Source organism: Centrocercus urophasianus, unplaced genomic scaffold (assembly GCF_019232065.1).
Source record: "Centrocercus urophasianus isolate 14NV4802_14NV808 unplaced genomic scaffold, USGS_Curo_1.0 seq_17, whole genome shotgun sequence".
Lineage (NCBI taxonomy): Eukaryota > Metazoa > Chordata > Aves > Galliformes > Phasianidae > Centrocercus > Centrocercus urophasianus.
Genome location: NW_024884722.1, coordinates 2219009 through 2246438, shown reverse-complemented (window position 1 = coordinate 2246438; position 27430 = coordinate 2219009). Strand labels below are relative to the sequence as shown.

Sequence of the window (27430 nt, the reverse complement as noted above, 5' to 3'; positions counted from 1 at the left end):
GTGCTGTCAGTGTTGGGACTTCTCTTGGGTGTATTCTAGGAAAAGGAATGGTGTCCGTTTAAGTGGTGCCCAAGCAGAGAGCCATCTTGGTGACGTTTCTTGAGTTTGTTCATCTGTAGTTTGTCTGTCTTTATTATTCTCCTTACTGATAAAGCTATTTGTTCTGATTGCTGCTCAGTCTTACGAGAAAAGTCTGTTTTTAATCAGTATCATGATTTAATTATGAATTATTAAGAAGCAGCCTCTTAGCTTGGTTGCTGCAGAGGATACCTAAGTCAGAGTCAGAGCACTGTGTGGGCTGGAGCGGACCTGGAAGAGGAAATATTTTTCATAAGCTGCAGATAGAGAACTCTAATGGTATATCTGGATTGCCGTGGGAATGAAGATGTCTCTCTTAAAACATTTTAAAAGGTCAGCTACACCTCCACACTATGAACTAATTATATAAACCTGTGTTGGCATGGGTATTTTGTGACAGAAGTCTTGCATATAAATGATTATTTTCAGTTACAAAAAAGGTCTGATTTAATTTTTCCTCTCCTGTTTTGTTCCCAAAGAAAATCAAGTATGTTTTTTTCTAAGGGGAAACGTAGCTTTCAGTATATAAAACTATATAATTTATTAATAAATATTACTCTGCAATATATACTTGTCCAGGGATGCTGCTCGTTTGCAGCTTTAGAAGAGCATTTACTAAAGAAAGCACACAAATATTTTTTCCTTCAAGGTTTTATATTCTTTGAACCTGGGAAAGGAGGGGTTTTAATAACCCAGTGTGCAAGTCGTCATTCATCAGTTTGCCATTTGAAAGGGCAGCAGGTATTGGGGTTGTGAATGTGGCCTGATAGGAATATTGTGCTGCCAGGTGAATTCAGCTGCTGCTCTGCTGTATGAGGATGGGGCAGAACTATGGGTATATTAATTCTGAAGGACTGCAGGTAACAATTGAGAAAAGGAAATCAGATACAACATACTTCTTAGACTTTTTTTTTTTTTTTTTTTTTTTTTTTTTTACTATGTTGTGTTTCATAGACAGTGGCTTTCATTAGTGCTGATATTCTACAAGATCTTTCCCTCCTCGTAAAACAAATGTGGGACTTTTGCCTGTACCATCAATGGGAAGGACTCTGTGCACTAAGGGCTGTGTGTTGTGCTTTGCAGATCCCATTCTTGGCAGAGGGCATCCGCATTCATGGTGAGAAGGTGACGGAGGCACTGAGGCCATTCCATGAGCGGATGGAGGCTTGCTTCAGGCAGCTGAAGGACAAAGTTGAGAAGCAGTATGGTGTCCGAGCTGTGGTAAGTCAGCTGCCAGCATCATGCTTCAAACAGATTGGGCATTTCTCTACACTGTCGGCAACTTTGAATTACTCTGTTTTCACTGATTAAAAAAGTAGTGTTGATGCAGCTGCGGGGTGACCTCATTGCAGCCATCCAGTACCTAAAGGGAGTCTACAAACAGGAGGGAGTCAACTCCTTGAAAGGATGGATAACAGCACGACATGGGGAGTGGTTTCAAGTTGAAGGAGGGATGATTTAGGTTGGATGTCGGGGGGAAGGTCTTTACAGAGAGACTGGTGAGATGCTGGAACAGCTGCCCAGAGAGGATATGATGCCCCGTCCATCCCTGGAGGTGTTCCAGGCCAGGTTGGATGGGGCCCTTGGGCAGCCTGGGCTGCTGTTAAATGTGGAGGTTGGTGGCCCTGCCTGCAGCAGGGGGGTTGGAGCTTCATGAAGTCCCTTCCAACCCAAGCCATTCTGTGATTTAGTTCCTTTCCAGATGTCAGAGCCGTACAGGCCTGCAGTGATGTGCAGCCTGCATCTTGGATTTTCACACACCTGGCACTACCCTAAATGCAGGCAATAGATAGCTGCTCCTCTTGGGGGTATAGTGGTGCTGGAGTTGATGCTTTTGCCATTCCATCAAGTGATTTCAGTTTCTGCTTCATTTTAAGTCAGAGAATGGAAGTTGGTGGTGTTTCCAATGATTTGTTGTTTCACTTTTGAGCATAACCCATAGAGATAGAAGGCCAAAAGCCAGCATACAGCTTCCTAATTGAGAAAGTAATTGACGATGCTGTCAAAAGCCACACAGTTTGCATGCTGTTGTATGAATCAGTTTGAATAAACAGGACCCAAGAAGCAAATGGTTAGAGTTGCTCTAGGTCTGAGTGCAGAGCTCTGTCCTAACAGTGCACTGAAGACTGCTGGACTTAGTTTTATCTTCATCTGCTGGAAGAACTGACAATGTCTCCTTCAGAGATTGATTTCATTTTTTCTATAGCAGTGACTTTTTTTGTAATAGGACAACTGAGATCTTATGTGGAGCTTACCAGCCTTCATAGTGTCCTTCTACGTGCTGCTCCATTAATAGTCCTTTAGATCACTTCTTCCTAATACACTTAGGTAGAGGAAAAGATCAAATAATCATTTATTCCCTAGGAGAACAGAAGTAATTGACATTAATGACACTTGCATGTCAGTCACTTCAGCAATACACGTTTACATCACCAGACAGATGACTGGAAATTCATACACAGGTGGTGTTATCTTCCTCATTTCGCTCTGCCCACCAGTAAGAATTGTCAGGATTGATGGAGCTTTATCGCTTCTGTCTTCTCTGTACAATGTCAATTTGCCAGTAGTTGACAGGGTGGAAAATCTACCTGTAATTAAACAGCGTGAGATTTGTATTTGTTGACTGAAAGAGTTCAATTATTTTATGCATATATCAGTTATTAATGACTAACAAAGCTTGTATAAATATTCAGAACTCTGAAATTGTCTGCGTGAAAAAAATAAACCTTCCATATATTTTCTTCTTCACCTGGATGTCACTCCGTCAACTGGCTCTCCTGACTCAAAGCTCCTCTTACTGGTGTGCTTGGGTTTTGGTTTTGTTTTGTTTATTTTGTTTAATTTTGAAAAACAAAAACAGAAGAAAACTTCATCTAGCATTTTCTATAGGATTGATCTCCTTGTTGTTAAGCATAATGCGTAATGAACATAACGTGGAAATAAAACCATTGAACCTTTCTGCGTTGCTTTTGGAGCCAGATGTCAGCTTCACCGTGACTTAAAAAGTAAACTCACATCTCTCATATGTTGCTTTGTTGTAGCCTTCCAGCCTAGATGACAGACGAGGCAGTCGGCCAAGGTCCATGGTGAGGTCTTTCACGATGCCATCGTCTTCAAGGCCGCTGTCAGTTGCCTCAGTGTCATCCATCTCCTCAGACAGCACTCCTTCTCGGCCGGGCTCAGATGGGTGCGTAAGGAGCGACCGTGCAGGGTTGTGTCTTGTAAAGCAAGATTTGGTGTGCAAATCTTAGGATTGTCACCACCCCGCGGGCAAAACGCCAACAGAAAAAGATAGAAATGTTTATCTCAAAATATATTTCTTTTTTTTTTTTTTTTTTTTTTTTTAAACAAGAATAAATGTAATGCTGCTTCTGGTACTCTTTCAAACAAAGCCCCCTAAGCATTCAACCCAGATCACCAGCACAACAGGAGATAAGTTTTCTCGTTTTGAACTATTGCAAGTGTAATTGTTTGGAACCGATCGCTTGCAAAGTACGTGATGAGATGAGCTCAGCCAGTCTTGTAGCAGTAAACAGGTGGGGCTCAGGAGAAGGAAGGGATTAGCTGCCTGCTCAGTCATTTCTTCTCACCCATGCTGCCAGAGGGAAAGCTGCTTATGGCAAGATTGTACTTCAAGGGTTATCAAGATATTTCACATGAGAACTGGGAATTCTGTTGATAAGCCCTGTCTCACAGTCACATCCCTCAAAAGAAATAATCTGTTTTCTTCCTGGGCTTTCCGCTCAGCCTCAGAACTTCCCTTTCTCTCCTCCTCCCCCCAGGCATATTCACAATCCAGAAACTCAATATTTGACCGAGGCAGCAGCGTTGTAAAAGCCTCCTGAAGGGCTGCTAACTTGCAGAGATGTGCTAGAAATGTCAGTGCCCCTCGTGCACCTTCAGAGGAAGTTATTACCTGACTAGAGAGTAAAAGCATCAAGTAAAATTAAGTACAGCGCCCAAGGACCAACATGATACTTACCTTGATTACAAGCAGTTTATGCACACATTGGGAATGAACTGCAAACAGGGCGAGGTTTGGATCTCATTACATTACCCTCTGTAACACATGCACAGTGAATCATGTTTATATAAGCGTAGGACAGCAGAGCCAGTAATGCACTTTCACTAATTCAGCTATGGAAGTTGCCTTGCTGGAATTTCAGCATGCCTGCCATCCCATGTTACTGGGCATGTTATTTTCTTATTTCAGAAGGAAATGATTTTTTCCTCTTCTGTTCTTCATCTTCAATTCTTTCCCTTCCTGCCTCTTTCTCTTTTTCACTTCGAAATCATTACCTGTATCTTTCTTTCTCCACTGAAAGCTGCTTTTGTAATTTTTGCTTCTCCATGCCAGCTTAAGTAGGTGTCAGTTAGGAGATTTTGAGGATCTAGTGAGTCCACTCAATACGTGCATAAGAGCAAAACTCATATGGATCACAGTGCAGCTCAGCTCCTGCTCTGAGCCCCTGGGCTGTGCAGCTGTAATACATGCAGAGAGAACATAGCAAAGATCATCACTTAGACATGAAGAAGTGCTCATTTGCTTGATCAGTTGAGCAGGAGAGGAAAAATCATCAGATGTAAGTAATACAATGGAAGAGCTCTAAAATGCAGATGACAATAAGAATGCTGTGGGTACTTTGTCACTCCTCACTTGGAAGGAGTTATGTGGTGTCCCAGTCCAAAGTTGATTGGGTTTATAATCATGTGGCCTTTCTTACTTTCTGTTGGCCCAGTCTTCAAGATACATTCTTCATAGACTGGAGATAGAGCTAAGAAAAGCAACTAAAAATGGAGCTGACAGTGCCTTACCCCTATCACCCACCCAACTTGTATTTTATACCATCTCCCAGCTGGCCCAGATTTCAGAGCCTTTTAACAATAAGAGCTCAAAGCAGACGTTGACACAGTATCTGTTTTACAACTCCCAACTCTACGTATAAATAAACCTCCTACTTTAAAGAGAGACCTTTGGTTTAACCGCTGCTCAAAGTGGGACTGCTGAAGCACGGTTGCAGGCACTCACAGCACCAGCTGGGCAAAGGGGAGTCCCACCCCACCTGAGTGTTTTGAAAGGTCTCATGTACTTCCAGTACGAGCATGGCATGCTGGCCCATTTTTGTCACTGATACACTGCGTACAAATAATTAATAGTACTAATAATAGTAATGCCTAGAAGGGAAGCAATTAATCACTGTGTGAAGAGTGGCAATTCTTTTTGTAAACCTACAAGCTGCCCTCAAGGCAGAGGCACAAGTGGGTGGCTGTCACTGCAATCCAGCACTGCAGGAACAGCCTGGGTGCACAGTTCAGGTGGCTAAAATAACTGCACTGTGCTGGGATGCCTGCACTCACATCCAGGCTTTGCCACTGACGTGCTTTGCAGCCCTGAGTAAGTTGTTCCCCTTCCTTTTCTCTCTCTATAAAATGGGACAGAAGGTGTTTTTTAGAGTGCTTTGATGCTGTGAGATAAGGAAACTGCCTAACAGCTAAGCTTGCAGTTTTCCAGCTCCTATGATTTTGGTTATAAGAGCAGTGGTTCGGGAGGCTGTTGCCACAGGTTCTGCTTTCAGCATTTTTCCTTCAAATGAAACTGGAAAACATGCACTGAAAGTTGTAGCAACACCACCACCAAAACTGTCCCCGTGCAACACAGTGCAGGATAATTTGCTGCTAGGTGTCACCGTAGTGAAGGTGATAAAGAGCATCCCTGCAGGCTGTCTGAAATGTGAAGCCTCCAGTACTTCACAGTTGGCCTTCACACGTGTGTCTTCATGGCACTCCAACTGCTACTCCAGTATTAATTATAGAATCACTCAGGCTGGAAAAGACCTTAAAGATCATCGAGTCCAACCACAACCTACCCGTGCTACCCTAACTAACAGACTAAATCACGTCCCTGAGCACCACATCCAAACAGTTGTTGAACACATCCAAGGATGGCGACTCAACCACCTCCCTGGGGAGCCTATTCCAGTGCTTAACAACCCTTTCTGTAAGGAAGTTTTTCCTGATGTAAATTAGTAAGTACCAAGTTTTAAAAAGTTTTAAAGTTTCCTTGGTTGTTGTTCTTAAGATTTTTTTCTGATGTGATAATTTGTGGCGTGCTCTTAAAATCCGTTGGTGTAACTTTAACTGGGTTGTGTTTTTAGTACTGTGTTTAGTTAATATGAATTCTAAAACGCTTTTGCTAAGAATATTTTAGCTAGTTAAGATTAGAATGTCTCTTTGTATTTTACTGAAAGTAGTCCTTAAAAGTCGAGATAAAAGAAAGCTCCCTTTAAATTACTGAGCAAAAAATTAGCTGAGAAGAGCTCCTGTGTGATTTAAATATTCTTTCACTATAATATAAAAGTTATTAAAAAAAAAAAGTTTTACTTGAAAAATTCATGAAGCCCCTGAGGATTTTCTTTTTCACTGAAGAGAAGAAGTCTGGTACTGTAGAGTTTGCAGAGATGGTGGTAGTGCATGTCAGCCTTGCGTGTGTTTGCACACTTGGAGCACACGGCTGCAGGTGTGGAGCAGCCATTCCTTAGAAAGTAACCTGGCTCCTCCTGACTGTCTGCACAGTCACTATTGAGATTCTTTGTAATGTCAGAGGGTGCTGAGGCACTGGAACAGGTTGCCCAAGGAGGCTGTGGATGCCCCATCCCTGCAGGCATTCAAGGCCAGGCTGGATGTGGCTCTGGGCAGCCTGGGCTGCTGGTTGGTGACCTGCACACAGCAGGGGGTTGGAACTGGATGGGCACTGTGCTCCTTTGCAACCCAGGCCATTCTATGATTCCATGATCTCATCCCCATCAGTGTGTGCTGTAGGTGAGTCTATCTGTGCGTACTTCTGTCAATATATATCCTAACAGTCTTTTATTACAGACAGGAATGGTTATTGTTTCTGTAATTATGCCTCTATATTTCATACTTCAGTGCAGTGAATGGTGTGATGCTTTTTGCTCTTCCATGAAAACAGACTGTAATTTGGATGAGTTACGGGCATTAGAAAGCTTTTTGTGTTGTGCATGTTCTCACTACATCACTACAAAACAGTGTCTCAAATGTTAACCTTCTTCTAGGGAATAAAAATATCTATAAGAACCACAACAAAATGCCTAGGAGGAATTTGAGGACTTGCCTACTTTTAAATAAATCTGTACTTTTTTTTTTTTTTTTAATTTATATTTAATTTAAATTTAAATGCTTTAAAAAAAAAGCAAAAGTGAAATAAATCCTTGATGCTATTTGTAAACATGCAGGCTGCCCAAGGAGCTTGGGTAGGGAGAGTGGTCTTTGCACCCTTCCTTCCGCGGTGCTGGTCTCTGTGCCACCATGCATACCATGGCTGTGCTGAATTAGAAGCTCATTTTCATATAAACCTCATACAGAGGAACTCAGGAGTTTGTGTCCCTGTGAAATAGGAGATACACCACAGAGCAGGGAAATTGGTGTTACTGGTCCTGGAGCAGCTCTGCGGTCCGTTGTAAACGCAGGCGGTTCTGATTGTTCTGACCTTCTGCCCACACCTTTTCTCTCAGCTGAGGTTTACTGGATTAGGGAACCATCTTTAACCAAAGTGAGACTGCTGGGACTATGAAAATTAAAATGAGGCTTTTTGTAAAGAGCGTTTTATTGATCTAAGCTGCTAATTTTCCTTAGGTTTGTGCTTGAGCCCCTCCTGCCAAAGAAGATGCATTCCAGATCTCAAGATAAATTGGACAAGGATGACCTAGATAAAGACAAGAAAGAAAAGAAGAAGGAGAAAAGAAACAGCAAGCATCAGGAAATATTTGATAAAGAATTTAAGTCTACTGATATTTCTCTGCAGCAGTCTGAAGCAGTGATCCTCTCAGAAACGGTAACTTTAACACATAATGCTTTGCCCAATACTGAGCAGTGTTCTTTCTGGTTTTAAGTTAAAATGCTGATATTTGCAATCTAGTTTTAATTTAGTTTTTAATGTTTAAACAAAAAATAACTCTAATGGAGTGTGCTGTGTGGTTAATGTATTTGATAATGAATCAAGCATACAGAGTTTATTTACAGAGTAAAAAAAAATCATGGTGTCCTTGATGAAAATCTTCCCAAAAGCTACATATGATCGTTTGGTTAAAGGAAAGGAGGTGTGTCTGAAGTAAAATAATGCTACCATCTTAGCAGCCTTTTGAATTTATGTTTCCCAGCAGATTGTGATGGGTTTTCTCATATTTCAGCCAACCACTGCAAGATGGTTTGGTGGAAATGTTACAAGGTCATTTTGTGCATGGAATTTCGTGCTCTTGAAAGGCTGTTTTGAGCAGAAAATCGTAAGCAGTTCCACCGGTAGCTGTGTAAAGTATATTAACTACAGGACATATCTCTTTTAAGCCCTCTCTTCTTGGCGTATATTTGATTCACTGAAACTGTCCTGAAGGCTTAGGTAACTTCAGAAGTTTCAGTTCTGAAATGGAAAGCAAGTCTGCTCTAAGCTGGAGCAGAGGTTTCATGAACTACCCGTAACCTCCGGATCTCTGCCTGGACACCTCTTTGGAGGCCAATAGTTTAAAATGTGCCCTCGAGAAATGAATGTTACTCTCTTTTAAAGACTTGCACATGGATTGTAGAGCCAACTTCTGATTCCTCAGAGTCTTTCGTTGGGGGCTCTGTTATTTACACTGGACTTTGGGAACACTTTCTCGCTGCCCATGAATACTGGATCCTCTGAGTCTGTTTGCTTGGTTTTTGTAGCTCAGTGTTGCTTATAAACTCAGTCAGCTCCTGTATTTTCTGGGTTTATTCTTTCTTTTTCATCCAGAGATGATCTCATCTCTCAGATACGTGTCCTGACATCGTAGAAGATTACAGTCTGATTCTGTTTGATATGGCCATAGGCACTCTACTAGCTTAGCAGAACTTCATAAAAACCCTTGGAATCCCATAGGCTTTTCACCCAAACCTCCTTGAAGTCAGTGACAATTTTCCCATTGACTTCTGTAAATTCTGCATCAGTCCTTTTGTTTAAATGGGTATTGCTGCTACCATTGCCAGCCAGATAAGTATTGTTTTCAGAGAGCAAATAAATTTTGCATCAGTTTCCATAAGTCTTTTTGGCACAATGAGTTCTACTCTGGAGATACTAGGCACATTGGATGTAAGCATATTTTGACTAAACCTGGACATTAGCGGGGAGTCAGCTCTTTACAAGGGTAGATAATGGCAGGACAAGGGGAAATGGTTTTAAGTTGAAGGAGGGAAGATTTAGGTTGGATATCAGGAGGAAGTTCTTTCCTATGAGAGTGGTGAGGTGCTGGAACAGCTGCCCAGAGAGGCTGTGATGCCCCGTCCATCCCTGGAGGTGCTCAAGGCCAGGTTGGATGGGGCCCTGGGCAGCCTGGGCTGCTATGAAATGAGGAGGTTGGTGGCCCTGCATGTGGCAGGGAGGTTGGAGCTTGATGATCCTTGAGGTCCCTTCCAACCCAAGCCATTCTGTGATTGCAGCAGCAGAGCGCTTGCTCCCCCCAGATCCCTGAACAGACATGCAGAGGCTGTGGGAGAAGATCTCAAGCCACAACAGAAGAAAGTTTAATTTTGAAACAGCTCAGTTGGATGTGCACAGATCTAAGAGACCAGATGGGAGGCATCCAAGGATGGTGAAAAAGCCAGCTGATGTCACTGCAAGATCACTGTCATCTCTGAAAAAATCTCAGACCCTTGCCACAGAGCATCCCTCTTGGAAGCCATTTCCAAGCACATGAAAGACAAGAAGGTGGCTGGAAGTAACCAGCCTCTGTTCACCAAGGGCACATGCATTTACTTAGGATCATAGAATATCCTGAGTTGGAAGGGTCTTACAAGGCTCACTGAGCAAGACTCCTTGCTTCACACAGACACTTGTCCTCTTACATCTTCTAACTACTGCCACTCACTGCCAGTTTCAGTGAATGAAGCTCATCCCTCCTACCTCTTAGAATTCATATTCCTGTATGCATCCATACTCATTTTAACTCTTCATTGGCCACGTTGCAAATGTTACAAGGACCTTTGTAATCACTAAACTTCAGCATCATGAAAGGAAAGGAATGCAGTGTTCCTGGACCAGTATCTGTTGGAGGCAGAGAAGATCTTAAAAACTGGGAAGGGGAGCATGGTAGCCCTTCTAGGCACACTCCAATTTGTCATCTGAGGGAAAAAAAATGGGCAAAGTCCAATATGAGTTTTCCTCTCCTTCTCTAGTCAAGAGTTTTCAGTGCATGACTGTATGCAGTTTTCCCCTGGTTATAAAGATGAAGGGAAATTAGATGCCATAATTAGTTACTCACAGTTACTTTGAGTTTCTTGAAATCCACAGACCACTAATGTGAACCAGAGTTCATATTACTCTTTAAGTATCTGCAGATGAGAAGGGTTCCAAAATGACCACATCAAATTTTCATGGGTGTCAATGAGGCTCATTTTCTCTAGAGTGGGAGACAGAAGAAACTCTCTTTTGAGATTAGGTTACAGTGATTGGACAATTCCCATTGCTGTCTTCAGGAATTTTTGAAAGGTAATGTTAAGTAGCTTAAAGATAAAATTTGTCTGCTGTTAAAATTGCACTCAGGAGAGAGATGTCCCCTATTAATAATATAGAGGGGAAATCATTACCTTTTATGTGTAAGACCTCACATTTTCCATTGTTGTACTTCAATGAGCTGTGCTTTGTGCAAGTTCCCTTGCACTTGGGGAGAAGAATTCCAGCCAGCTGGATTTCTCAGCACCAACTCACACAAAACCCTTATTTCTCCTGCAGCAGAGGAGGAGGCTCAGCAGTCACCCCGTGTGCTGAGTTCAGCAGGGCTCTTCCCACGTGTCACCCAACATTGCCATCATCAAGTGATGGGTGATGTAAGATAGCTCGGGGTGATGCTGAAGGATGCATATCCACCTGGAAAACTGCACTCAGTACTGACACAGCTGAAGCAGAATAAGTGAGAACCTGTCGTGGATTTGGATGTGGAATTCATCAAAACAATCAGCTGCTCTCTTCAGCATGGAGCTGTCTGATGCCATGAGTATTCCTATCACTGCGGTGGACCTTCTTATGTAGGAACTATTTTTTTTGCAGTTAAATGAATCTTCAAGGAAGAGCATAAGAAGATTATACAACTGTGCAGAATTACCTCATCGAGCTCGTACTTAAAAAAGCAGCATTTGGAGCCGTTTTGTCTAGTCATGTGGCTTAAATACTTTTTTTTCAAATTCTCTGTACTTGGAATGAATTTTTTGACTGATCAAAACCCAAGCCCTAATTACAGAGATCTTGTAGTACTCTGATCTTATCAGAAGATAAATTAAACGCCTTTGGTATGTGAAGATCATCAGTACTGTCTTTATAGTTTTCTAGAGATTTATATCTTCTTTTAAGTATCACATGAACTTCTTTAACATAAATTCTCTTTGTTAGTTCTTTGATTCTGCGGGCTGATAGCAAATATAACACTGAAGTCAGGTATTTAACAGACCACTTGAAAGCTTATGTTTGTAATCAGAATAATGGCCTATACCTTTATTGATTTAGTGACATCTAACATTGCTCACCATTGATCTTGCTTTTGTTAGACTGAAGGGAAAAAAAAAGAAAAGAAAGAAATAGCAATGGGTTCATTATGGATTAGTTGTCTCCAATGAGTTCGTGTTGCCTAGTGGAACTGTGAACCTTGGAGAGCCAAGCTGGTCAGTCACGTACACGTTAAAATTTATTTTAGAGAAGTATCATAGAATCACAGAATGGCTTGGGTTGGAAGGATCATGAAGCTCCAACCTCTCACCACATGCAGGGCCACCAACCTCCACGTTTCATAGCAGCCCAGGCTGCCCAGGGCCCCATCCAACCTGGCCTTGAACACCTCCAGGGATGGACGGGGCATCACAGCCTCTCTGGGCATCTGTTGCAGCACCTCACCATAGACATAAATTTGATTTTGTGTTTTGCTGTATTTTATTTTATTTTTCTTGATGCTTGTATTGCAGGTTTCCTGAGTAGCTAGTACATTTTTCTTAGTTGCTTTTCTGTAATTTTATACTTCTGAGAAAGCAATTACCATGCTTATTCATTCTGCTAAAAATATGCTTGAAAAGATCTTGAAAGAAACCTTTGGATTCTTTGGGAGTTGAATTTTAGTATCAGGAAACTTCTGAAAGGTCGATCTGAGGTCTTCATGATAAAAGTTGCATGTTTCTGCTCACTTCTCTCAGAAGGGTTCTAGTGACAGCCTTTTGTGCTAGCCCTTCTAGGGTTTGTTTTCTGAAAACAGAAAGAAGTACTGCAGTGTTCTTCTTCTTCACTGTTGTCATGGGCAGAATGACAAAATCATTCAAAAAGAAAGAGTTTCTGCCTGCAGTTTCCATTTTGCCTTAATGCTGCACCATACTTGGTTGGCCATACTTCCCACCTTAACTTCAAGCTTCTGCTTCATTTTCTGTGGTCTCCTGAAAAGTGTTCCTCTCCTCACTGTGATTACTGAAAATACTGGGCCAGTGGATGGGTAGGAAAGAGTAGAGCTCAGGATTAAAAGAAATCACTGTAATAAAAATAGGAGATAAGGCTACAAGTATCGTTTTAGGGCTTCTGATGGGAAAATGTAAATGGTTTGTGAAATGAAATAATAGGGATATTACAGGGAATTAAATATAACCACAAACCTGCACAGTAAATAGTCTGCTTCTGGATGGATGATGTCTTCTTCAGGAGAATCTGTGCATGCAAACTATTAGGGAGAGAGGTTTTAATGGAAAGTAGAGCCATGTGAGGAGAAAGAAGAGATTGTGAATGATCATGTGTGTCAGTATGGAGGCTTACTTACCTGTAACATGTCAAGCAAGTATACTGAGAGTTGGATCTTTACTTCAGAAAGATATACCAGGCTCCAGGAAGGGGCATGCATTGAGCCTCATTGTGATACCTGGGGAGATGGGAAGAGCATTTGGAGCTCTAAAATACTGCATTAAATCAGAAATATTGCATGTTTCCATTGCTGTGTTACTGTGTAGGAAGCAGTGACCGAATGCAGCTATCACAGCCTGCTGCTCAGTAACGCTGTGTGTTCCTTTCTGCCTAATGCTGATGAGCTCTGGTGTTACTGGCAAGTGCGTGCCTGTATGTGTGCTGTGCTGCAGTGAAACTACTGGGGTTTTCATTTTTTGTCCCTCTGCAGATCAGCCCACTGAGACCACAGAGACCAAAAAGCCAGGTCCTCAACGTCATGTCAAGCGAAAGGCGTTTCTCCGTCTCCCCTTCGCCTTGCAGCTCCCAAGTGACACCACCTCCCATAACTCCACGGACAAAACTGTCTTTCAGCATACAGTCCAGTAAGTCTTTCATTAAATTTTATTTTCCTGGAGTATTTTCTTGCACAGTAACTGCCCTTAGGGAATTGCGTTTCCTGAGCATCACATTGAGCATCGCACCTGCGGCTGAGTTCTTCCAGTTACTCTTTCTGCCATCACCATGGAACGTAGCAGGCAGGAGCAAGGACAGCTTAGCTCTTACCCTCTTGTTCCTTGCATTCGCTGCCAACAAAAGTTATTTAAGCATTTTATGAAAGAAAAATGATTGCATTGATAATGTTTCTTTTCACTTTCAAATAATGATTAAAAATCACTTGTGTATTTAGTAATTGTCAGAAATCAGTGTTGAACTCAATTCTGTATCGGATTTTTGATATTTTATAGCATTAAAATCAGAAAAATAGCCTTCTGATATAATTGTACCTTTATGGAGCATTTATTTACTATTTAGTGAGTGGAAGCCAAATGAAATAAAGGTCTTTTCTAATGTTTGGTTTGGGTTTTGTTTGACATTGACATCTATCACTTAGGTTTTCTGTAAAAGATCATACGTTAGCCTCCACACTCAGGAAACCCTGTGGCAAATCTGAGTGTAATGTAACACATATTTCTTTCGTAGTGTTGTTCTCCAAAAACTGAGTCTCAGAGTTTTCTTTTGCTGGCCTGTGAAAAATGAATTATCTTTTTGGTATGCGTACCCGAATCCCAGTGCAGCAGGCTAAATGTTAGCAAAGAGGAGAATAGATGAAAAGAAGAAAAAGATTCTTACTCGATGAAGATTATTTTGTCTTACTTGCTTTTCTGACACTTAAATCCTTTTCTCTTAAATAAGAAATGTTTTGGAAAGTTCTTGTTGCCAATTGCAGATGGATGTCCTGTGAGCGGGGAATGTGTCTGTTCCACACACCTATAGCAACAGAACTGCCCTCTAAATGATTTGAAACTGTTGGTTACAAAGATATTGTGAAAGAGGAATAAGCAAATGGAAATCCGTGCAACCTTTGCTTAGCCAAACACCCCAAGCAGCTGTTTGCATAGTTCTCCTTTCTTTCTGTCATTGATAGCTGAAAACTATAAAGCTATTGGCAAACTAAAAACTGAAAATGCAGACAATTAAAGTACATACATTCCTGCAAAAAAAAATAATAATTCTTGGGATGAGATCATTTCTTTTTATACATAACTTATTTAAGCCAACTTAATCTCTTTCTTTAAAACAGTATCTGAAACTTTTGTGTGTGTTTGAGAATGTTTGCATCTATTTACATGAGTTTTAGATGCATTACATAAAATAAGTTTAGTTACTGCTAAGTACATGAGACTTGTCCATAGCTGCCTGAGGAGTTACAGCAATGAAATTCTGTGGAATTCCCAGGATAAAAAAGTTACTTGGGTGTACAAATTGGCTAAAAGCAGTTAATAGGTTGCTAAGTAATATTGCTTGCTTGTTAGCAGGCAGTTTAGGAGAATGGAGTGTAAAATTTGGTCATTAGGTTAAGATGAAAAGAAGTCATGCAGCTGATCTCCTGCCAGCTCAAAGAGATTCTCAGGGGCAATTGTCCAGTAAAGAATACATATTCAGACCTTAGCGGTCCGATGAAACGCCTTGAATGATGAGAGCAAAACAGAAAGGATGGGTAAGAAGTTGTAGAAGGAGAATTAACAGGTTTTGAGCAAATAGACCTCTTAAAGCTTAACAGTGAAAATTAGTGATGTTTGTGTTCAGTGCTTTTTTTCTGCAGTAGGCTAGGTGACTGCTGGATTTCATTAAACTGTGTGAGAAGTTAGCTCCTCAGGCTATTTTTATTTTCATAGGATCATAGAATCATAGAATGGCTTGGGTTGGAAGGGACACCAAGTGTCATCAAGTTCCATGTCCCCTGCCACCGGCAGGGCCACCAGCTCTAGATCTGGCACTAGACCGGGTTGCCCAGGGCTTCATCCAACCTGGCCTTGAACACCTCCAGAGATGGGACATACACAGCCTCTCTGGACAGCTGTTCCAGCACCTCACCACTCTCATAGTAAAGAATTTCCCCCTGATATCCAATCTAAACTCTCCTTGAGCTTAAAACCATCTCCCCTTGTCTTATCACTACCTACCCAAGTAAAAAGTGTTATTTCCTCTGCAGCTTATGAAAGCATTGCTCACTTGTCTTTCCATGGGTCTTCCAAATGGATAAGATCTGGAAGAGTATTTCGCCCTGTGAAGGAAAGGGTTGATTGAGCACCTAACAAAATTAGTTTTACATCCTCTTGGTAGCACCCATTAGTCTTCATGCATTGCTAGAGATGAAGTTAGCAGACACCGTAGCATCGTGTGAGATTTTAAGATGAAGTATTTAGAGCAGTTAAATCTGGCTACTAACAGAATGGAAGGAGTGGATTTCTGATGTATGTCTATGAGTAGCAGCATGTGGTTATGGTGATGTTCAAGTCTTCTCCCAGGGAGACTAGAAACATGACTTGTTTACAGTACATGCCCAAGGAAAGATTCCCTCTGTGAACCAGAATCTGAGGTTCTGGTAAAGTTACAACTCTAAAGAAAATGCCATTTTTGAAACATCTCCCAGTGCTATCCTAAAAGGCATGGGGGGAAAAAAGCACGAAGAAGTACATATGTACATATGTACATACATGTGGGGCTGTAGATGAGACATAGCACAGTCAAGGAGCCTTTTTTTCTGTGAGGTGTATGTCCTTAAAAGTCTGTGAGCTGACACACAGCGTGGCTGGGAAGTGCATGCAAAGTGATTGGGAAAGTTCATTGGCAGCATCAACATGTCGATAGAAATAGGCTGTGTTGTCATGCAGTTCTGTTCTGGTGATGTGAGCTAGTCAAAGTAGAGTCTGGTGGATGTGTATAAAAGGAAGTATTATTAATACTGGAATGGCTGAGGAGTGGAGAAATCAGCTGTGTAGGAAAAGAAGGATGAGAAACAGAAGCAGTGGAAAAAGAGATGAGAAATGTAGGATGAACGCCACTGTTCAGCCTGATGTAGGAGAAACCTCTAAAAGTTTGAAGTCCCAGGATGGAAAATATTCTTGTTCCTGATGTAGTGAAAGTCTGAGTGAAAGGAAGGGTAAAAATCACAGTTTTCCGTGACAAATCAATACAGCCTTACTGTTAAATTGTCTTGGTGAGAAGCCGTGTTAGAGAATAATAAGAGGGCACTTCTTACAAGGTATGGATAGAAATCTTGCGATAAAAATATCTGAATACCACCGTCCTCCAATGGTTTTACAAATCATTCCAGTAAAATAAGAATAATACTTTCTTCATCCCTCAAATGAAAAAGCTCGCCCTAATTGACCAAAAAATAAATAAAGTTTCTTATCTCTCTGAGCTCGCAGTGGGTTTTGCCTGCGTTCAAATGACTGAGTTACCCTGGAATACACCATGGGTGGATTTCTACACAGGAACATATGTATCACTCAGGCTTCAATAAACTTTATCATCCCTCAGGCTGTTCCCCTTTACAGCAGCACGTACCTGCTAGGATTTATCTGCTAAGAAAAGGGAATTTTCTACCCAGCAAACAGTACTAATAAATGTTCTGTGCCTTTTCTTGCGTGCGTTTATTTACTCAGCAACTAATGACTGCTCATTTATTATAGTTACCTGGAGTTCGAATTTTTTTGAGAGAGATGTAGTTAATTACAGGCTTTCATTTGTGCATTTTGTTAACAAGAAGCTTTTATTTTACTGTTGGAAAGTAAATAAAGCTTAGCTCAATTATTCTTTCACTGCGCTTACCAAACTTCTGTTGTTAATTCAAATAAAATGTGTAAGTGCAGAGCTTACAGCTGAGAAAGTTATATTTGCCAAGTTATGTATATTTTGGTGTGACATCTGAATGGAAATGTGTTGTCATTTTTTGTTAAAAAGAGGGAATTGTTTAAGTATTTTGAGTGTACCCTAAAAATTAGCCCAACCTGACTCCACGCTGCATACATCCCCCTCATAGGGCACTTGGTTCACTTGTTCTTTTCACATTTGAAATCCCTCATTTCATGAACTGAAGATAATTGTAGAGGCAACAAAGAGCAGAGGAAGATGTTGCCTGTGCAGCATTATCACAGAATCACAGAATGGCCAGGGTTGGAAGGGACCTCAAGGATCATGAATCTCCAACCTCCCTGCCACATGCAGGGCCACCAACCTCCACACTTAATACTGGACCAGGATGCCCAAGGCTCCATCCAAGAGTCCATAGAGCTGGAAGAGACCTTGAAAGGCCACCTAGTCCAACTCCCTGCAATGAACAGGGCCACCAGAGCTAAATCAGACTGCCCAGGGCCTGATTCAGCCTTGCCTCGAGAGTCTCCAGGGACAGAACATCCAAAACATCATTTTCCTTTTATCAGTGCTATAAGAATAGGCATAGTTGGGATCTTTGGAGTCTGCACAGTTATTGAGAAGTTAACCAAATGGTGATTTTTGCAGATCTGGAGCTGAACGGCATGTCTGGTGCTGACCTGGCCGACATCCCTCCTCCTCTGCCTCTCAAAGGAAGCATGGCCGACTATGGGAATCTCATGGAAAGTCAAGACTTGATCAGTCCAACAACATCCCCCCCTGCTCATCAAAGGGTGAGTCACAGAGACAATGATTTTCTGCCATTCTCTTTGCTTTGTTACTTGTTACAGCTCACAAAGTGTAACTCCGTGAATAGACATCAGCAGAGCCAAAGGTTTCTGCAGCTGCAAACAGCTGGAGTAGGAAGGAGCAGTGTTGCTCATTGGGGCTGATTTGAAGCAAGGTTTGGTTCATTCTGCTAGAGAAGATTCAGCAAAATGTCCTTAGATATGTTGGTAAGGGAGCTTAAACTGACAGAATATAGTCTCAGCAGCATATTAGTTTTTATAGCCTTTCAATCCTGTCTCAGAGATGGAAATAAAATATGTACCTGACGTCTTTCCCTTTTGGAGTTGTGTTTTGTCAGCATTCAATTGCCACTTGTTTCCTAGAGGCAAACATGCACTCTCCCTTTGAGGAAAGAGCTCAGAAACGTTCTTCATCATGAATGTGGTTCCCACCTTTCTGAACAAAATATGCTTTTTCAACGTAGTTTTCCTGCATCCTGGAAGCTTTTAGAAATAATCCAGTCTCTTTTCTGTGTAACAGAAAGTGTCACAGTGCATCACAGTACACAAGTCTGGCTTTTTCCATGTTTAAAACTCTGTGTACTAGCAGGAATTTAGTATTTTCAGGCTAAATGGGGAAAAAACAAGCATAGAAGTGACATCAGGAATGTAAGCAGTGTTATCCCTCTATTTCTGTCTTCTCTTGCATAATGCCAAGCTCTCCCTCTTGCCCATTTCACTGGCTTCTCTATCAGGGTCCAGCTATTGCTTAACCTGGGTACAGACCTCTAAGTGGAAAATTATGGAATGTACAGAATTTTTGTCTGAGGAATCAATCTTCATGAAGAAACTTAAGAAATTCAGATAAGCTTTCAGATTGGTTCAACTTCTTCCTTTATGAGTTTTGGAGTACACATTTTGAGACACATATGTTTTGTGGGATATACAAATGTAGGTTTCAGGTCATGGTAGTAGCTCAGGGTTGTAAACTTAAGTTCAGTTCTCAATCGGAAAGATGATGCAGTGAGATGATAAAATATGTGTGGGAAATAAAATCCCAGTGTCTGGGTTCTTTTCCTTTTCTTGCAAGGCTATTTGGAGGGTTTTTGTGCAGTGAAGAAATGGTAGATATTTGCAGTACTGTTGGCAGATGCTGTTCTGTTGTGCTGCTCACACAGAGTTTCGAAGTCTGGAAAATGAATCTAAAGCACATTTGTCACAAAGGCACAGGTAATAGTGCTAGAATTAATTTTAGAAGAAGTTTCTACCTCTGTTTTACTCTGCACGTTTATTTCATCAAGCTTATAGGGCAGAAACTGTGAAGAACATGAAGAAAACAAGCAGTGCTGGACTTGAAAGACCAGAGGAGTAAATTCTTATAGCTGCTGTGATTAAATCCCACTGGGCAGTTCTCAATGCCTTGTGTTTCAAATAACTGCATTCTCCATAACGTTATGATTCTCTGCCCAATGAACTGATGATCTTTAAAACTAGACTCATTTTTATCAGTGAAGAAAAATAAGTGAAAAAAAAAGAACAAACAAAAAAAAAAGTGGTAGATAAGATTATATCAGCAGCATTTGAATTGGATTTCTTTCTTTGCATAAGAAATTATTACGTGGTTTGCCATAGATGCCTTGCAGTCCATTAGGAGAAACAAAAAAAAAAAGCACTTTAGTGAACTGAAATGTGCATTGATAAATGCATCAGTACTTGAAACTTCAGGCAAGAGTGTCACTTAATGCCTGAGATTGTAATCTTAGATTATTTGGGGTCTACTCTTAGCTTAGTCTATTTAAGTCTTTTATCCCAGTAATCATCTAATTATAATTATCAGATTGTCCTCTTATTCATTGTTAACTATGATACCCTTATATACATTTTCTTGCACTGTATGATTTGTTCTGCTAAAAATGTTCTTAATAATACATGGGAACATAAAAAAGAAGCCTGCAACTCCTGCAAGGATTATTATTACATCAAGGGATTCCTCTAGGCACTTCTCCTTCTTTATGGGTTCATCCATACCCTTGCATATAAATCAACTGCCTACTTAGTATTCACAGCAAAAAGGGAAACTCAAAGAAAATAGACAGAGCAGCTCTTCCATTTGTAATAGCAGCTGTAACACATACTGAGCATCAGCTGGTGGTTTGACAGGACGACCTCCATCAGCCCAGCAGTAGATGGAGGATGTGGTGAGGAGGGTCGCAATGGTGCGTGCAGAGGGAACCCAAAGAGGCTGAGTGGGGCTGACAGTGACAGCACTAAGCACAGTGTGGACAAAAGGCTGAGGCTGGAAAACCAGCTGAAACTGTGAGGGCATCAGGCAGTTCGGAAGCAGATGCTTCACCATTTGTAACCATTTCTTCATTGATGTGAATCTCAGGAGGTTGCCATCAGGTTTCTGAGAGGTCCTCTCTTTCTTTCCTAAATGCTTCCCTCTTGCTTGATTGCTCAGGGCAGCAGGGGCTGGTGCAGACTGCAGGGCAACTCAAGTCTCACCTGGGAATCCCAATGCTGGTTAAAGGTGGGCCAGGAATTGGACCCAGCGCAGTAGGAGGGCAGCTGCTCGCATTCTGCTTTGGAGAAGTTGGAAAGAGTGAAAGTTACAGACACTGGGACCAAAGCCTTTCCATGATTGAGATTTAGAATTGATCTTAGGAATAAATTCTTTACTATGAGGGTGGTAAGGCACTGGGATGGGCTGTCTATGGAAGCACGGGATTCTCTGTCCTCGTCAGAGCTGAAGGTCAGTCTGGATGGAGCTTTGGGTGACTTGCTCTAGTGTGAGACCCTGGGTGATTGTTAAGGTCCCTGCCAACCCAAGCCATTCTCTCATTCTGTGATCACAGAGTCATAGAATGAATCACGGACTCGCAGAGTGAGTCCCAACAGCTACATCAGGCTGCCCATCCATCCAGCCTGGCCTTGAGCTCCTGTAGGGATGGGGCACCCACACTACTCTAGGCAGCCTGTTCCAGGGCCTCACTGCCTTCTGAGTGAAGAGTTTATCCCTAACATTTAACTGAAGTCTCTCCTCTTTTAGTTTAAGGCCATTCTCACTTGTTCTGTCGCTGTCAGATTGTGGTGGATAGAAGATGATGCATAGAAGTATATCAGACTATACCCAAGGATACCCAAAAGTTATTTTTCTTACAAGATAATCTTAGGCACTCACAAAAGAAGAAAAAGTCAGTTTTGACTTGCCATCTGATGGTTACTTTTGGCTGCTGGAGATGAGGACCATTTCGTGCCCATCCTCCTGTGGGATAGGCTGGAGTGTGATGGGTTAAGCTCTTGCCAAGGCAGGAGTCACTTTGTAATAAGTCTCAAAATCAATGCAGTGCCACTGCTTGTTACAGGATTTTGAATGAAAAATGTGTTGTTCTGCTGTCTGCCTGGAGGCATGGAGCCTGTGATGTGTCCCTAAGCAGCACCCTTGATTTTGGTTCAGCGGTGGCCACGTCTCTGCCATCAGCATTACCTGGGATCAAGCTGCAGTTTTACGCTGGCCAATAGGCAGTGCATTGCTTTACAGCTCTCCCAGGGCCCAGGCCTTCACTAAGATATATTGTTTCAGTCTGGATCCCGAACCTAATTCTGGGAGTATTGCTCATAACTCTTGAGGTCTTTCTGTGTAAGGACTAGAATGAATAAACAATGCTTTTCAAAATCACCTGGCGTGGTCTGCAGTACCAACAGACCCCACACACACAGTTGTAGTTTCACAGAGTATGGATTGTGTTCCCTGTGCTTTAACACCAGGGGCACAGAGCCCCATGTCCACAGCAGGGGGGTCCTTGCAGGGTCCTGCCAAACAAAGCAGCATGAGGAGCCCACATGGCTGCTTCAGTTCCATGTAGCCTGCTGTGAGTGATGTGCACCAAGGAAGGGATGCTCAGCAGGTGCCAGGGCCTCCGTCTGCAGAGGGACTCCTGGATGCTTTCAAGGCCAGGCTGGATGTGGCTCTGGGCAGCCTGGTCTGGTGGTTGGCAACCCTGCACACAGCAGGGGGCTGTAACCAGATGAGCACTGTGGTCTTTTTCAAACCAAGCCATTCTATGATTCTGTGAATTGCGTTCTCCATCACAGGTGGGTTACGGCAGTGATTCAAGGTCAAATGAAACAGCAAAAGATGAAATATGACAGCAGAGTGTCAACAGCCATTTTACGTTGTTACCTGTGGTATTTTCTACAGAAGTTTGCTCTCAGAGTCAAACAGTCAATTAACTTAAACTGTCTATAATTCAGTTTAAATTAGCGGAGTTAATGTTGATTCTCTCTCAGCTAGCACATTATTACTCTTTCTTTTAGAATGGGAGTGTCATTCCTGCAAGAGCTTACACTGTGTTACTTCCCATTGCAGATGTTAAATAAGCACGTTGCTGCTGTCAGGTGGCTCAGCTCCATGCTGTATGCAGCGATGTCAGCTTGAAGGAACTGTTTGGAAATCAGTATTTGAAAGTGTTTGCACAGCCCCCTGTTGCCTATTTACATCTTGTTTGTGCTTATGGCACAATTAGGTCTTTTATTCCTTCGAAGTAGAAGTGTCTTCGGTTGCTTTTCATAGCTCATCAGTAGTGATGGCCATTTGATTTCAAAGCAGAAGTGTTAGGCAGGAGGCAACTTCTCTGACAGCACTGCAAGGACTGTCCGTGGGACTCAAATCTTCTTTATTGGTTTTATAACAATATTTTCTGATTAAAAAGAAAGAAAAAGACACATTCGTATATCTTTCTTTGCTTTTTCACAGTATAATATATATATGCATATTTTCATCTTCCTAATTGATTCTTATGGCATTCAGGACATGTAGTGTAATGCTCTCGGTTTCTGTCGGAGAACGGAGACAAATGTTTTTAAGCCCAATCTTTCCCTGTAACTGGAAGAAAAAGCAAGCGAATGGGAGCGATTCAGCATTGGGAACAGCTTGTTTCTGTGTTGCAGATGTGCCTTTTACATAAGGTTTCTGTTTCCCCTGAGGTACACGTGAGCTAAGGAGTCTGACCGAAATAGGTTTGAACGTGAGCTAGCAGTCTCTGTCAGAAAGTAAAGGCATGTTTTAGGAAGGGGAGGGTTCACAATTAACAACTGAAGTATGAACGTGAGCTCTGCACAGCAGTTCTTAATTAAATGTGAAATCAAGGGAAACTTCATTTTGTATCTCAAGGTTTCTAGGTGGGAATGTGGCACAATGAACTTCACGAGGCAAATAATGGCTTTCTGAGTTCTGCATTCATGGTAGAGGGAAAATGTGCTGATATTTATGGCTGCAGTGGGTAAAAGAAAGCATCTATTGGCACTTGGAGTGTACCAATTCCACCCTGGCAAGTTTTGTCGTGCTAATTTCTCAAAACGTTGCCCTGATGAGCATTACATGTCCTACTTAATATATTCCTTGGTAGCTTATAATATAAATGAACATGTGCTAAATTTATCCTACTTTCTAATGGAAATTGTAAATTCAATTATAATAATTATCTACCTATCTCTGTTATTTCTTTCTGCCTAATTTGCTTGCAGAATCTGAGCTTTTGTAGACTTTGTGCTTGTTATTTATAGCATATATATTTAGCTTACTCTCATTGTATTTGCTTTGTATATATTCTTCAGAAGCAAGTTTTCAGGGATAATTTGATTGTTCTGTGATCAATAAGAAGAACTCATTTGTTTGAGAAATGCCTGTGATCTAATTGAATTGAGAATTATTGCCAATATACTCTTAGTTAAATTCAAAATGGATTTTCACAAATGATGCTATCAGCAAAGTTAGTTCTTTCTGGTGATAAATAAGGAAGTAAAAAAGAGGGCTGAGGATATTTTTATGTTTTGTAATATATTTTAGAGGGGCATCTGGTTTATTTGGTTCTGAAATTACTGTCTTCTCTGCAGGGAGCTCTTGCATGTTGCATGCTGATGTTTCGCAGACCATCAGTATTGTCATGCAGCTTGCCCACAACCAGTGCCTGGATGCACGGTTCCAACAGAGCACTTCTTTAAGGCCTTTGAGATGCACAGATCTCAGTTACATGTGTGAGGTTAAATAGCATAAGCAGTCAGACTCAAAAAGGGTGTCTCAGCTGGAATTCAGAAGTTAACTTAACGTACCAGAGCAAGAAGAATATTTGGCCAGGTAGAGGAAATATTTCATGGTCTCACCATGGTGAAACCAGCAGCAGAATTATGCCTTCAAAGAAAAGAAAAAAAAAAAAGTTCAGTATTTCTTTTACTGAAATAATTGAAATAATGCTCTTATTTGGTTTGATCTTCACGTTAGTCTGTTTACTTGCTTTTCTATCTCAGGGAGCTCTGTGCCCACTCCTCACTGCAAGGCAGAAGTAACTTATGTATGTCTTTGAGTCTGCTCGTCAAAACCCTCACTCAGCAGGGCTTTCCTGCACTGCACAGTGCCCTTTGGAGGCTCAACTCTGCTTTTAATAATCTGGTTGTTTCTTCAAAAGAGAGAGTGTAAACTTCAACTGGGCTGTGAATACAAAAGTCTTTGTGGCCAAATAGATTAATTCCTGTCTTTGTTGAGTGAGGAAGTTTCCTTTGATCAGCAGGGAGGCAAAGCCCAAAGCAAGCAGTCTCTTTGGATGTTTTTGTCCTTTGGGACAGCAAATGCAACGTTCCAGGTAGCAGGTGACATGCAGAGAGCTCCTTGCTCTTGGTCATGATCCTGTAGCAGATGGAAACGGATTGCTCTCCATGCTGATAAACAAGCATTTTCTATCCAGGGATGAAGGTGAGAGTGTGCACCTTGTTGAGTTGGCTGTGCCACCGCTGTAGAGGTCCCGGAAATGGAGAAAAAGATGGTCTGCACACTGCTGTGTTGTGTTCCTGCACCCTGATGTGCTCCATGCTGCTCTTTTGGGTGGTGGCGATGTGGAAGGAAAGAGTTTGGGCACAATTGCCCTGCAGCAGTTTGTGATCCCTGTTTGCCTGCAAGAAAATACTGGAAAACATTTCCTTTCAATTAGGATAGAAAAAAATATTCCTACAAAAGTGCAGTCGTCTTGGCTGCCAGTATGCAAGCTTCTCTTTCTATTTAACCTGTGCCTATCTGGCAGTGGCTCTAGATTTGTAACTTCATGCTTCTTATAAGATGATTTCGAAGAGGGCATTCTTTTACCTTGAAGATACTCCTTTCCATCCACTCTTGCACTTTTGTGACGACTCACAGTCAGTGCATGGCAGGGGCATTGTGAGACTCTCTGTATTTGTTCTGCCTCACTACAGAGAAAAGAGAGATGTCCTGGTATCACCCAGAACCAGTCTGCTTTTGGGATAGCAGCTGTGGATATCTTCTGAAGGAATTGAGTCAACTCTTTATAAGGGTAGATAATGGCAGGGCAAGGGGAAATGGTTTTAAGTTGAAGGAGGGAAGATTGAGGTTGGATATCAGGAGGAAGTTCTTTGCTATGAGAGTGGTGAGGTGCTGGAACAACTGCCCAGAGAGGCTGTGATGCCCCATCCATCCCTGGAGGTGTTCAAGGCCAGGTTGGATGGGGCCCTGGGTCTAATATTAGATATGGAAGTTGATGACCCTGCCTGCAGCAGGGGTTGGAGCTTGATGATCCTTGAGGTCCCTTCCAACCCCAGCCATTCTATGATCCTATAAACAAGTCTGTTTCTTATGCACTTTGATATGTTTTATCCATTGCTGGTATTCCAGTTTCTTACAGTGAGTTGGATATTGCCAACTATTTTGCCCATTAAATGAAGTTGAAATAGATGTGTGAAAGTCTGTGAACAAATTGCAATGTTCTCAAGCTGCTTCTGAAACAGATTTTTTCTTGTCATGTATATAACAGAAGTTTATGAAAACAGTCTCAGTTTCCATCAAGATTTCTTTTATTATTTGGTTAGCTGGCGAGTCGTACTGAGGGTGTTCCTGTTCTGTTGTATAATGTATGAAGTGATTTTAAATACTCAACAGTCTGGTTTTCTATTTTGAACATTTAAAATATGATGCTATAATAGCAAACTGCAAATTCCTTATCAGTTTAAGTGAGATGTTTTTAAGAATGATTTGGATTCTAAGTGTGCAAAATACAAAAATAATGGAGAAATCATTAAGCTGTTTGTTCGCCATAACTTTAAAGCTCTGTGGTGCATAGGGGTCGAGGACAATCAACACAGACCAAGAAATCAATATTCTATCATGATATTAAGTGGGGATTTATAAACTTGTGCAATGCTTTCAAGAGATTTTTCCTGAAATACCAAGCTAATTAATCATGAACCCTTGAGAGATTTTTCACTGTCAAAAGTAAAAGGTAGATTTTAAGCTAATGGCCAAACACATTCAGTATTCATAGCAGCAAGTTCTGAGAAGTTTTCACAAATCACAGGGTTATGGATTTTACATATGTTAACATATGAACAGTTTTAGAGCTCAGTTTTATATGAACCAAGGCACGTCTCCAAAATGCACTGGTTGATAACATGGTCTGTTCAAAATCGGTTTCTTCCAGCACCTGCCTCCTCCGCTGCCCAGCAAGACCCCCCCACCTCCACCTCCAAAGACAACTCGGAAGCAAACATCTGTTGACTCGGGGATTGTCCAGTGAAGAAAGAAGCCTTCTTTTCCAAAGAAAAAGCTGTAACAATTCACTTCCCTAAGTATTTTAAAGTATATAATGTTTACCTCGTTCAGGCACGCAGTATCTAACGTTTAGTGCAATGACTCTAACTCGGTAAGAATCTGCTTCTGGCAGTGTTTTGGAAGCACCACTACATTAACCCCCTTTCTGGGGATATTTCCTCCCATAACTTGAAAGGAATCTGCATTTCTACTTGAGCCCGGGAGGCATTCACCAACTGACAGCACCCTCTCCCTCAACCTCCCTCGTTCTTATTCCGCATAACTTCAGGCACGCAGGTAGCTGTGGAGATTAAGGTAGGAGCTGAATATTTTGTAACTAAGGCATTTAGGTAGCTGTGGAGTTTTAAACGAACTGAGTATTTTGTACTTAATCTCAGTGTATATAGGAATCAATGGCAATATTCACAGTGAATTTAATGCACGTTGGATTAGGCTTTGTGATAATGAGAAGCTGCAGTAGGATTTCCCCAAATAACAGTTATCTCCAGGCCCTGCAATCAGACACAGCTTATTTGTGTCATACGTCTTCATTTCTGCCGTGTCATGAATAAGCTGAGAGCTGATGGCCTTTTTCAAACCAGTCGTTTACATTTTCATTCAGTTGGCTGTTCTTTGCATCATCAGCTGGTAAACCAGGACAGCCTCTTAGCCATGGGTGGGCACGAGCATATAGGAAAAGAAACAAAGCACACAGGTAGATTTGTGGTCATTCTAGACCTCAGTACAAGGATGAGAAAAGCTTTCTTTTTCATTTGAATGTGTAATATTTCATGTGGATTAGGGTGAACTGGGTGGAATCACTTTGTGCCATCATTCTGTACAGAATGTGTATATACGATGGTTTTTAGAATGTTT

General features: G+C 41.6%; 1 protein-coding gene across 2 annotated transcripts in view; it reads left to right on the top strand.

Annotated features, from left to right (window-relative positions):
• Positions 1–27169, top strand: part of DOCK1 (dedicator of cytokinesis 1) — a 272410-nt gene extending 245241 nt beyond the window's left edge. For both annotated transcript variants that reach the window (XM_042817852.1, XM_042817851.1), the window contains exons 47-52: positions 1162–1299; positions 3120–3265; positions 7732–7930; positions 13245–13398; positions 17825–17970; positions 26445–27169. In XM_042817852.1, the coding sequence (XP_042673786.1) occupies positions 1162–1299; positions 3120–3265; positions 7732–7930; positions 13245–13398; positions 17825–17970; positions 26445–26540 (879 nt within the window). In that variant the 3' untranslated portion in view covers positions 26541–27169. The remainder of the gene's footprint in view (positions 1–1161; positions 1300–3119; positions 3266–7731; positions 7931–13244; positions 13399–17824; positions 17971–26444) is intronic.
• Positions 27170–27430: the final 261 nt, after the last annotated feature.